General features: G+C 43.1%; 1 protein-coding gene across 5 annotated transcripts in view; it reads left to right on the top strand.

The window, feature by feature from the left end:
• MYRF (myelin regulatory factor) overlaps positions 1 to 13,396 on the top strand; it is a 95,837-nt gene that overhangs the window by 45,896 nt on the left and 36,545 nt on the right. For 4 of the 5 annotated variants that reach the window (XM_081930400.1, XM_081930398.1, XM_081930399.1 and 1 more), the window contains exons 3-5: positions 2 to 382; positions 7,634 to 7,695; positions 11,858 to 12,185. In XM_081930400.1, coding sequence (XP_081786526.1) covers positions 2 to 382; positions 7,634 to 7,695; positions 11,858 to 12,185 — 771 coding nt within the window. Of the gene's footprint in view, position 1; positions 383 to 7,633; positions 7,696 to 7,743; positions 8,135 to 11,857; positions 12,186 to 13,396 lie in introns of those variants that run through there. The other variant, XM_081930401.1, reaches the window with a different exon arrangement.

Raw genomic sequence — 13,396 nt, 5'->3', positions numbered from 1 at the left:
GTTCCGATTTGGACTCTATCTCTGAAATCCCAGCCTCTGCTGGCTACCCTCATGCCCAACCTTCCAGCTCTGCCAGTGTCGGTGTATCTGTCTCCAATGCTGGTCATGCTTCTAATGCTGCATCTAGTGGTCCCCTCCATCATGGCCTTCCAAGCACCCAAGTACCTATCCGGCACAGTCTCCACCATGGCCCCCCTGGCAGCCAAGTTCCAATCCGGCATGGCCCCCCATTGCCCAGTCCATGTGGACCCAGCTACAGTACTCACCTCAACTGCAATAACAACAATGGCATGGTGATGCCCAAGGGGTACCTCAGCAGCCACTGCCTGACCAACATTGCCCCTCCAATCAAATCAGAGCTGAAAGCCTCCTACGCACCTGGGTAAGTGATGCTGAGTAAAGAAGGAAGAGGTGGAGGTGGTGATGGGGTGGTGGGAGGGTGCAGTTCTAGGGCCTGAGAGTGGTAAGTTGTATCTGAACGATTCTGCTAATTCTCTTATGACACTATGTCCACAGCAGTCTAAATCGAAAAACAATGGTGTGTTGTAAGAAGGGAACCTTCGTCCATAGGAACTGGGTTTCTGGAGGAGAGCTGGCAAAACCTCCTAGGCTCATGGAATGATCTACTAAAAGAGCCAGGACTTGAGTGACTTTGAGAGGAGGGGAATGAGCTGAAATGTTGGCACATGAATGGTAAAAATTAGAAAGCTAAAACCACATTTTAGATTTTGAAACACCAACAGATAATTTATATAGAGTTAAGTACAGTAGTATTCAAATTATTGTTGGTTATGGTTTTCACTGATGGAACTTAATTGGACACTTCATGGATATTTACAATGGTTACAAAGAAGGCCAGTTGTCTGTGCAGCCTGCAGGTGAAAATAGGAAGGCTTAGAAGTTGCAGGACGTGGATTTTAGGCATTTTTAGGGGAAATGAACAGGCTGCAGTATTGAATGTAACCTTGCTATCTTTCCAGGGGAAAAGTATGTGCCTGTCAGGAAACTATTCCAAAGGGATGTCTGACCAAAACTCTCTTTTATGGCACCAAAACAAGTGGTCCCAGGGAGTGCCCTAGATATCGTTTTTAATAGGCTTGAAGAGCATGGAGTCTAAACCAAATTTCTACTTCCTTACAATTGACACTGGGTATAGCCTTTCAGAGGAAAACGATAAATATCAGTTAGGTGAATTTAGGGAGATGATGTGTTTCCCCTGTTCTGCCAAGGTGAATCATGACTGAATGGGAGAAGGACATTCATTGGATCAAGAAGAATGGAGTGGTGGCAGGAGCTCGTTGCTATGGGAGTTTGTGAAAGTGATGCTTTTGTGGAAGGGACTTACTGGAGCAAACAGGAAATAGATAATGGAGGAGGAGGAACTGAGCTTTGGTTGACAGAAATCTGGATTTCTTGCTAAAGTTGTCTTACATGTGCATACCCAGCTGTCTTACATGTGCATAGCCAGTTATGTCCTGGCTCACTGTGGCCTGTGAGCTTCTCAGACGTTCCGTTAGTAACACTGTGCTCATGAACCTTTTGACTCGCTGAGGAGGAAGGGCCAGTTACAGACTATTGACAGCCACTGCAGTTGTTGTGAGGGAAGCAGAAGATCAGTTCGGCTGGTGGGGGTGGGAACTTTGCATGATGATTAAGGACTAGATGGACTGTAAATGGAAAGCAGGGGGCTAGGGGAAGGTAAGTCAGCCTGAACTTCACAAGCAGATTTAAAGTACATGTCCATTTTTTTGGTGTATGTCCTATAGGTATGAATGTCAATCCTAGAGTTGGGAGAGAGGGTTTTATGGATTTGATATTTATGTACTTGTACAGCACTTTGGGGATGAATGAAAAATCGATTTAGAGGTCCTCATTTCACAGGCAGGTCTTGTTTTCTCACCAGTTGGAGTTACTCTTGCTGCTGTATTTGGGACCAAAGAATGTGCTGAGTGCATCAAATATCTAATGTTAAGATATGTCTGAATAACTAGCAGTCTGTGCCTTCAGCCCAGAGACTGGTTCTTCATAAGCTAGCAGAATGTGGAGGATCACAGAGGATGATCTGATGCTGTGATGCCATCAACGAAGCAAATTATTGGTCTCCATGCAGCCTTCCACTTCTGAATGGTTCTAATACACTTGCAAACACTGTCATTCTAATAAGGGTGTGGGGTTTTTTTGGTTTTGTTTTTTGTTTTTTGCTGTATACTACCTGTGGGGAGATGCAGGAATAGAAGCAGAGATTTTGTTATCCACTTGAGGCACAGGTTAATGTAGAATTAAATCTTTACTCTGGAATCCCAGTTAAGATCCCTAAAGCTTGTCTGAACATTAGCTAAAGGTATTACATGCTGAGAACCTTGGGGAAGCATCTAGTTTGTTTGTTCATTTGTTTCAAAGCCTTAGACCAACAGGATCAAATAATAATGTGCTGCTTTGTTTTTCAGCCTAGCAATTGAAAATGTATTTTCACAGTCTGCTAGGAATGGCACCTCTGATGTTCCCTTTCTGGAATTCTTTGTGCACACTTCTGCAGAAATGCTTTCCTTACTGGTCTCAGAGGAAGAATTCATGAACATTGTACCGTAACACTTTTTCAATAGAAATAGAAATTCGAGGAAAATGAAGGATTAACATATAAAACAAGTAAATATAAATAAGCACATTTTCTGTGTAATATTTACATTTATATGTTTTTATATCTATCCTTTACCCTTTTTTAAAAAAAATATAAAAATAAAAGCTACCCTGTCCTTAGAAATACTATCCAGCACTGCCAGCCTACAATAGAATCCCATCCAGAAGTTAGTACAGTGGTACCTCGGGTTACATACGCTTCAGGTTACATACGCTTCAGGTTACAGACTCTGCTAACCCAGAAATAGTACTTCAGGTTAAGAACTTTGCTTCAGGATGAGAACAGAAATTGTGCTCTGGTGGCACGGCGGCAGCGGGAGGCCCCATTAGCTAAAGTGGTCTTCAGGTTAAGAACAGTTTCAGGTTAAGAATGGACCTCCAGAACGAATTAAGTATTTAACCCGAGGTACCACTGTACTCCTTGATTCATCTCCCTCCTTTTACCACAGCAATTGGGGTCCCTTTGTTCTGAATGTTACTTGGAAAAAGTTTCCTTTTTTCCTTCCCATGCAAGATCCTTTTTTTTTTCTGCCAAGCTTTCTGATCAGTTCTCTGGATCAAAGATTGCAAAACAAGCAGTGCTCCTCTGTGGGATGCACCCTGCCAGGTGGGCTCACTCCGTGGATTGGCTCGGCCTGGCTGTGCTGTGAAGGATATATGCAAACACTTCTGTAAATATTTGGCTAGGAAACTGAAAAGGTACAGGGCAGGAGAACCTAATGGACAGACAAGAAGAGAAAGTTATTCAAAGCAAGTCTACTGGGGCCTTGAAAAGAGCAAATAAATTTGCCAAGTTTGCCCTCCAGAAGGTGCACATCTCACTTACAGCTGGATCACAACAAGAAGAATTTCAAATGAGGCTGTGCCATAGATAATCCACTGACCTAAAATTAAGGTCAAGGCTAGCTAACTGGCCAGAACACAAGTGTGAGGGTCAGGAGAAAGAGGTGAGAGTCACAGAAGATGTTGTTGTTGTTGTTTAGTCGTTTAGTCGTGTCCGACTCTTCGTGACCCCATGGACCAGAGCACGCCAGGCACTTCTGTCCTGCACTGCCTCCCACAGTTTGGTCAAACGTCACAGAAGATACCTGTGTCTTAATGCAGAGGTGGGGAACCCGAGGGCCACATTCCCCTGTGGACAGCATTCCTGGGGCCTCATACCAGTGGTGAGCAGGGCCAGGTGCAAAAGCTGTCACAGCAATGGATGTGAATCTTACCCTTGTATAGTAAGTTACATTCCAATCATGCAAAGGCAGAGGTTTACACATCATCCTTCACCCTCTTTCCAGGTAAACAAGAGACACTGTCACAGTTCAAGGGCACATTCCGGCCCAGCAAAGCAACCAAGGAGCACCTGGCCTGTGAAGGGTGTGTTGTGTGACCTGGGAAGACTCCTGAGGGCTCAGTTCAGAAGCCTGGACATTTAGCCCCCTGAGCCTGAGGTTCCATAGCTTTGCTGTAAGGAACAGAGGCATGAGGAGCTTCGTGACATAACGTGCTATTTTGAGAACCAAAGAAGGGGTGTGCTGTATGCTTCCTCTGACTTCCATAGCCCTGCTAGTCATGGCTACTAATTAGTGAGGAGAGGCAACCATTCTGCTCATTGTGTGCAGTTGGTGCTTGGAGGAAGATAGGCAGGACCTTGGGAAAGTTACCAGTGTGTCCGTTGCCATATTTTTTTGCTGAGAAGATCCTCTTCATCTCCAGCTTGTTGTTGGGGTTGTCATCAGAAATAGCACAGGCTGGTGTCATGGGGGATGGCTGCCTTTGCTAGGTGTGCTGGCGATGGAGCACAGAGCCATCTCTCTCCTCTTTGTTTCTAAACCCCTTGTGGAATACATTTGTGCCTAAGCCCACCCCTCATTTGGATACACAGCAGTTTGCCTGTGAAGTGTTCCACTTTCTGAACTATTTCTTTTTGCCAGGTTTTCCAATTATTTTTCTTTCCTTGATCATTCAATCCTGTACGCTCTCTTCTCATTTTTAATCCAACAGCATGGCCATCTAATTCTCCCCATTTCTTCAGCAACCCTTGTCTCTCTTTGCTGGTGCATCTCCTTCCTATTCCTTTCCTGGACTTCAACTCCTGCTATCCCTGGCCATTGGTCATGCTGCCTGGGGTTGATGGAATTCCAACAACATCTGGCAAGCACCACATTCTTCTCTCAGTCCACAGTCTGTAAAAAATGTGTAACTATAATTTTCCTCGCTCAAATGTTGAGGCTTGACCTCTCAGAATATTACACATATCCATACTCACCCACTTATTTTAACAGCCTTGCTGAAAGTCTGATGTTTTTTACTTCTATTCCCCTTTCCTAGGTGTGTACACTTGGAGCCATAGTACTCCGCCATTTCTTTTCCATCTTCATCCAGCCTGTTGCTAATTTCCCCCCTGAAACTGCCAAGAACAGATCTTCCGTTTCTAGTGCTTTTAAAAAAAATGCTTATCCATGCCCTGGTTCTCTCTTCTCTTGGCAATTGGAAGTTTCTCTTTAAGATTTTGTTCCTCTCTAGTCAACTCAGAATAGCTTTTTAAAAGAATGATATACTTCTCTCCAGATAGAAAGATAGATAGATAGATGATAGATAGATGATAGATAGATAGATGATAGATAGATAGATAGATAGATAGATAGATAGATAGATAGATAGATAGATATCTGTCATCACTTCACCCTCATTTTTTAAAGCCCACCACTATGTATCTAGCAGTATAGGGCTTGGAACTAGATTTCCTGTCTCATCCTCTTTGGTTATTTTTTGACGCTCTTGCTGCATCACGCCAGCAGCAATAGGCCATCTGAGGTCTCCATACATTTCCTGGCTGCTTTCTTTCACTTTTCAAAAAGCAAGCAGGGAAATGTATAACTGAAAGCAACTCTTGGCTAACAGGGTAATGCATTCTCCATAGTCTATTTATCCCTTGCCCTCTTTACTCATGTTGCCAACAAAGCGTGTACTTTATGTGGACTTCAGTGATACTAACACTTCTTTATCCAGCTTAATAGCTGAGGCTACCAACTGACAATTTAGAAGTTGCTACTTGTGCTAGTTTAATAATCTGAGTAGTATTGGAAAGGTCTGTCATGAGCTAGTCTTCGTAGAAGTAGCCCGATTAATAGCACAGGTAAGGATGTCAGTGTTGTCCTGAAGTGACTTTCCATTAACTCACTTGGTTTCATTAGACTTCAACATCCATTCCCTCCCTTCCCCATTTCAGTCTCATTGTGCTGGCTTTTGTGTTTACTTGACCTTGCCAGTCAGCACAATTGCAGTCTCCATCAGCTACTGGTAGGTGTGTTTGGAGATTGAATCTCAGTTTATGAACCATTAGGAAGTTTTCAAGGCTCTCTTCTTGTAGTTGCAGGTGCTTGGGATGAAATTTATTTGAAAGGGAAAGAAGTGTACTGTAGCTCTTAATTTTGAAGGGCATGGAGTTGGGGGCTGAAGAGTGGACAATAGTTGTTGTCAACTCACTCTTCTTTTGAATCCTCTGTTGGAAACATACCAAAGAAAAACCCAGTTTGAGCTAAGTACCTAAAGACCCCTGAGATTCGTTACTTGTTTGTTACTCAGCAAAGCACTGTGCATATTAATGACACTCTGTAAGTCTTCTTCTTCTTCTTTGGTGATCACTCGTAGCCGAGTAAGATTGTCTTCCATAAATACGGTTTTAACAATGTGTCCGTAAGTGACTGTGGAGGCCAATTCTGGATCCACACGTCCTTCCACAGTGGGGACATTGGTTTCCAGATGGGAGTTGATCATGGTGTGGATTTGCCAAGCGTGCCTTCCTCTTAGCATGTTTCTCTCTTGCATCCTGAGTTCAAGTGTCTTCAAAGCCCATGACACCTTTGGTAAAGGCTGTTCTCCGATTGGAGCACTCGCAGGCAAGTGTTTCCCAATTGTTGGTGTTTATACTACATGCTACACAGGAAGTTAACAAAATGGGACTCATCCAATGTAAAAGACTGAAAAGGAGAACTAATTTCAGTATCTTGAGGATTATTGCACTTCTTAATCAATTCCCAATGGATTAAGTATAGTTTATTCATTGTTGTCCCATTTCTTGTAGAAAAGTCCCTGGGGAATGCCTGTTTTTGCTGAAATGTGTCAGACATTAATAAAAAGTGCCTTATTCTCTGACAGAAAGCTAACCAGCAACAAAAACTCTAAAATCAGAATTCTTTCTTGTCGTTAAATAGAATGTTTTGGTTTACTTTGCAGTGGCTGTGGCCAGACCCTTTTCTCTTGCCTGCTTCTGGCTAACTTTGTCAACTTCAGTCCAGGGGCTCCACATGTAGCCTCAGGTATACTTGATGATGGGATAATCTGGCCCTTAGACTCATGGCTTTTTCTTCGGATGGGTCAGTTTTTGTAACAGAGCCAGATTCCCCAAAAGCCTCCTCTGTATCTGTTAATGATCTTTTTCTGGGGAACAGATACATTTCTGTTTTGGCTTCTTTTAGCTTAGCAAGAGCTGCTGAGCGAAGAGAAGAGTCTTATTAGGAGATCAACAAAATGGCCATGAAGTTAGATGCCTATGAATAAAATCAAAGGGCTCACTGTGGGAATAGCATAGGCTGGGTGTGAAATAATATGAGTTTAAACAGTCCCAAACTCTTTAATTGGGAGGTGCTGTAGTGAGTAGATAAGGGGGTTAGCCATGGGGGGCTTCCTGGCACTTTGGGGAGTCGCCAGTGGTTGGGTCTTTCGCTGGAGGGAGAATTTGTGCAGGAAGACCTGTCTGTAGGAGGTCACACTGACTGACTTCAGTCTCAGGAGGATTTGTATTGGCGAACAATTCCAGAAAAATGCTTGTCAAGTCCATTGTTAATCTCTACCAGCTGAGGGTGCTGCAGGCAGTGGGGTTATCCGTGGAATTGTTGCTTCTCCCCAAGGTTTGAAGGATATTTTGCATTCTTTCACCTTATCAATTTCTCAAGACGCTTGTTTGACCTTTCCCTCTATTTTTTTCTCCATTGCTCTTCAGCACTTTACCCGACTCTCCCCCGGACTCTGGATCAGAGGCATACTCCCCCCAGCAGGTGAATGGTAAGTGCTCAGATTCAAGCCCAAACACACCGGCGTCCCCCCCTTCTTTGGTTGGCAAAAGTGGTTGGCTCTGAAATCTTTATCGGACAGGGGAAAAACAGACTGCTGCAATACGTGAAGAGATTATCAGTTAGTAAATATTCCTAGACTTACGCCTATTGTTTTCCTGCTACCCTTTGGAAAGAGTGGGGGAGGAGGGGAGGAGCAGGAGCACAAAGAGGTGTGTGGGGAGAGGAAGATGTAAATCTACCTTTTGAAAGAGGAAAATGGGGAAACTGTTGACTTCTGCCTAGTGAAGAAGTGAAAATGGAGTGTTTGAGCCTTGTTTTGTGGATGACGGTGCTGTCAGATGTTGGCTTCTGGAGAACTATGTAAAAACAAGCCTATTCCAGTAATGAAGACCAAAGCAAGGAAATTGCCATGAGCTTGCTATTAGACGGTAAGTACGCTCTGAGCCTCCTGCCACCTTTTTCCTAGTTCCGATTGGTACAGGGAGACTCTCCTCTGTTTCCTGTGTCAGGCAGAGAAATCTTAGATGCACGATGGGGGCTGGGTCTGTGTTGTCCCCCCCCCCTCCCCACTTGTTAAGCAAAGTCAGTCTTTCTCTGCCCTTCTCCAAAGTTAAGAGAGAAAGTGGGAGGGTAGAATCTTTCTCCACTACCTACATTTGCCATCCCATAATGAGATTCCTCTCAGGAGATTTAGATTCATACGCCAGAGAATTAGCAGCAGAGGGAGAAGAATTGGGTGGAGTATATGTTGGTGTGTTGACGGGAATTTTCTGATGTTTCCCCACTGGCCCCTTCTTTTAAAACCTCAGCCCTGTTCATAGTGGAAGCAGCTACTTCTCCTTTCTCCATGGAAGAGGTCAAGAGTTCTGTTTATCTCACTACAAAAATCCCTGGAATTCCTCCTGGCCCTTCTTTAAATATAGTGAAGAGGCCAGATTACTTGCCACAGAGTGAACTGCTTTCCCTCACCACCAAGGCAGCAGAAGAGGGAGTCTGAACGGTTTCATCCTGCTTTCATCATCCTGGAGAGGGGAAGAGGTGTTGTAGGGGGCAGGATCTGAGTGAGTCCTGGTGCATATGCAGAGTGTCAGTATATATATTCTTGCCTCTGCGGTCTCATGGTTTTCAAAAAATCCCCCATTGTTTCAAGGTGTATTTGGAAGCCAAGTCAGCCTTTTACAAGTGGAAGATAAGATATGGCTTTCAAGAACATATTTTTCCACAACTTGCTTGCATATTCACTTTGCCATAACAGTTGCCCCAGCCAGTTTTTAACCTGTGAATGTCAAACATTTGATACTGGCTTCTGTAGTCTCACCAAAGCAAAATGCAAAGCCTGACATTTTTCAAAAATGAAAATTATATTAGTTTGTAGTCTAGTTCATTGACCAATGGTGGCCGTCAACACAACTTGTAGTACTGAGTTCTATGAGATAATTTTGTCTTTGTGTGAAGTTCCATTCCATTTTACTATAACTTTTAGAGGTTCAAGAGCAGTTTGATCCTGCCTTTGGCTGAGATACAAAGGAGAGCTAATTTAAAAAGCTACCCCTATACTCTGACAAACCAGAGCCCTACATTCTTAACTTTAAATCAGGCTTCAAAGTTAAGTAAACTTCTGTTTTGTTGTACTAAGGAGGGATGTGAACTTGAGTCAAGGGCTTTCGTGAATGTCCTACAGCCTGTTCCTAGATATGTAAAATCTTTGCATGTACTGTAGGCTTCCATGCCACCCTTTCTGCATGAAATCAATAAAAGCCCAGCAAGGAGAGTTTGCCGTGGTCTTGACTTTAACTCCCCCACATGTGATGTGATTTGTGTGTATTATTAAAAACAGTAATTTCCCCCAAAGTCACTGAAATGTCTTCTGCACAAGAAGGTTTTGAAATGAAGCAGGTATTCCATAACTCATTTTGGAAACATGTTTATATTTCAAGCATATAAAAGCTGGGAGACAGGCCATAAATAAACCTCCATTCCATCTGAGTCCTGTAATTCTGTCTTTGTTTGGTGGTGTACTTTTCACCAGCATTCTTTGTGTCTTTCCAGTGGTAGTTCACTATGAGGCCTTCACTAGACAAATCTGAGTCTTGGGTGCCCACAGAGATACCTACCTACAGGAGGTAGTGGGGTGATTCGACCTCTGCTCTGTAGGCCCCCTTCACTTCTCCAGTGACGCATGTAGCTATCTCTGAATCCAGCACCAATCCAGAAAGGGTTTCAGTAGTGGCTTTAAAAAATAATAATTCAGGGGGTGGCTTCTTTTATCCGAAAATTCAGTGCCTTTTTTAATTAAAAAAATAATAATTTATTTTTATTTAAAAAGTAATCATTGCTCTGGTGCGTGGGCAGTGACTTTGTGATTGGCTCCTGAACCAGCCAGTCAGCACTCTGTGCTGTTTTCTGAGGAAAGTTGCATTCCTTACCTAAAAGGGGTGGGTGGAGATCCATGGTGGGTTCACCCCTCAAAATAGGTCTATATTTGTACTCAAAGTTGGTGAGAGAACCTGGCTGACTGCTGGGCACACTGAACAGCAGCACCAATCTTTTCAGAATGTATATATTCTCAACTCATTTCTAACTACCTTTAGTGATGATATTTCTGTATGAATAAGTGATGAAATGAAACAGAAAAGCTGTTGGTAAATAATGGTGGAAAGGTTTTGTCCTTGTGTGGTTTTGAGCAATGGTTGTTGTTAAATTAAGCCAGATTTATTCTCGTAACTCAACAATTCTGAGACTGCTGCCCCATTAATGCTTTTAACTGCATGGATATATAGCCTCTTTATTTTTAACTCCATGGACTGGTGTAATCTGAGGTCATGTTATTGCTCCTTTCAAGACTATAGAGCATATATTTCTGCAATGTGTTGATGCCCTTTGACATTCTCATGGAGTAAGGGTGCCATGCTATCTTGCTGATAAGGGAAAGCCTGACTTCTCCCTGTGGAGAGACAAAACAGGAGAGAAACCTTCTAGTACTCCCAGCAAGGAGGTTCCCTGAATCAGGACTTTGAATGTGTGCCTGCTGCGGGTGGAAACTGACGTAACTCTAAGGTGGATGTTCTGCCAGGGCAAGGATTTTTGCTTGGGCAAGGGAACAGTCTCTCCCTTTCTTCCCTTTATACGTCCCTAAATCTGTTCTAGGACCAGGTTTGGGAAGGCTGCAGGGTACGCAGAGCAGGGTGGGGAAATGTCCCCTTGCACAAGCAGAAATCCTTGCTCTGACAGGACGTGCTAGTAGAACAGCACCCTGAGACTTTTAAGAACTTTGCCAGCTAGTTATATAAGAATCTCTTTGTCCTACCTCCACACAATAACAGTGGTACTATGAGAAGCCCGAAGAACAGGCAAACTTCTGAGTATGTAAAGGAAAAAGCATTTGAAGGCTCGCCTTTCAACGTGGCAAATGCCCCAACAAGATTATGTGCCTGATATGAACCTGGAAATATATATCATAAAATACAGAGAACATACAGAGCATCTGCTTCCCTTCACCTCTCATTTATAATATACCAGACTAGTCACATAACAGCTTTTTGTTTGTTTTGGCACTCAGTATCATAAAATTTCTTAAATGAATTTACCTGCTTGCTGAAGAAGAGCCTTTATGCATGGAGATTCAGATTTTTATCATTTGGATTTTTAGGAGGGCAGGAAGTCATTCTCCTGTATTTGCTGGATTACTCATTTGTTTCTGTTTGTGGTGCTGCCCTTTGGGTATATATTTAGCAATTAATTCTTTTTTTAAAATTTGATCTTAGTAATTTTAAGTGAGTTGAAATTTCAAGATACGCATTTAAAGTGTCAAAGGTTTGCCCGTCATTCCAGCTCACTGAAAGAGAGCTTATTTCTCACTATACAATGAAATAGAAGTAATGTTGCCTACATGTTTAACCATGTATCTCCCAAGTAAAATGGCTTGAGATGTACTATTGTGTCAGTGAGTGCTGAAAATGTAAGGAAATGGTCTGGAATATCCCCCTAAGGCCACCCACATCTGCGGCCTTATATTGTATTCATTCAGAACCCACAGCTAGAATGGCTGCCCAAGGCTAGAGGAATGTTGAAAGAGACTGGGATGTTTTTCTGTAGCATAATCTGGCTATACGTGTGCCACAAATTAATCTACTGACTTTCTGTCTTTTTAGATCCTCACCTGCTTCGAACCATGACTCCTGAGAATATGTGTCATATAACTCCCCCTTCCCGCCTGGAGCACCCACCCCCTCCTCCACCGCCACCCCCTCCACCATCCCACCTCCAAGGGCCGCCTCCTCCACCACCACCACCGCCGCCGCCTCACCCACACCAGCAGCCGCACAGCCATCACTATCCCAGCATGCAGCGGGACATGTACATGAAGGCTGAGTCTCTGATGCCCCAGTTCACTATTGGACAAGGCATGTCACCTGGAGATCTCCACCATGCCCAGCAGTCACAGATGCTTCACCAGCTACTGCAGCAGCATGGAGCAGAGTAAGTCCTAGGGGGAACGGTGGATGAGATAGGGAGGGAGTAGAAGCATCACTTGAGCCCCCTGAGACTTGTTATGATCCCAGTAGACATTTGTGGTTAGAGTGTTGGACATGGGAGACCAAGGTTCAAATGGCCACTCAGCCGTAGAGTTCACTGGGTGGCCTGGGTTAGTCACTTTCTCCTCTCCTACCCTGCATCACAGGGTTGTTGTGAAAATAAAATCAGGATGGGGAGAACCAAGTACAAAATCTTGAGCTCCTTTTCAGCAATAGTGTGATATAAATGTAATAAATACCGTATAACTAAAGTACAGTGGTACCTCGCAAGACGAAATTAATTCGTTCTGCGAGTTTTTTCGTCTTGCGAATTTTTCGTCTTGTGAAGCACGGATGCACCCTGGTATTAACGGTTTAAGAAAAAGGAAACAAACTTGCAAGACGTCTTGCGAAGCAAGCCCATAGGGAAATTTGTCTTGCGAAGCAACTCAAAAAACGAAAAACTCTTTCGTCTTGCGAGTTTTTCGTCTTGCGAGGTACCACTGTAATTGAGAAATGTGCAGTATGCTATTGAATTACATGTATAGCAAGAGGCCCAATAATAGTCACAGGGACTAATAGGTCAGGGGCCTATGATGATATGCTGTTGAGGTGCAGTTTGAAAAGAGTGAGCAGCAAAATGAGAATTGAGCCAAGTTCTCTTGGCGTTCTGAAAAAATACAAAAGGCAAAGCTATACGACAAGCAGAGCTTTGCCCTTTCTTCTACTGACGATTCATTCAAATTGTGGTTCATTAAGATTGCTGAGACTTCTGTTGGAGATCTCGTGTGCCCCTTACAGGACTGTTTATCAGAGGACTATTGTGTGTGTCTGTGTATGTGTGGCAACAATTTTTTAATTTGTTTTTAAACAAATACAAGAATCATTAAACACTTATCCAGCAGTACAACTAATGGTGTTTGTTTTATCCATTGACTCTAGAAATAAAATTACACATTCAACATTTAAGCATATCATTAATATCATTACCTGTATGCCACAACTGGGTGTAATGGAGAGCATAATCCCAGCACTAATGCATCTAGATCTATGGGGGTGCGATTTCAGATTTAATAGCTGGAAGCAAAGTCCCTGACAAGGTTTGAAAATATATTCAGGATTGAACTGCTTTTGTAAAAAGTGATTTTAAAGATTGTTTTTGTTTCGATAATGCAT

This window comes from Podarcis melisellensis (genome assembly GCF_964234715.1).
Source record: "Podarcis melisellensis genome assembly, chromosome: 1".
NCBI lineage: Eukaryota > Metazoa > Chordata > Lepidosauria > Squamata > Lacertidae > Podarcis > Podarcis melisellensis.
This window is presented reverse-complemented; position numbering and strand designations above follow the sequence as displayed.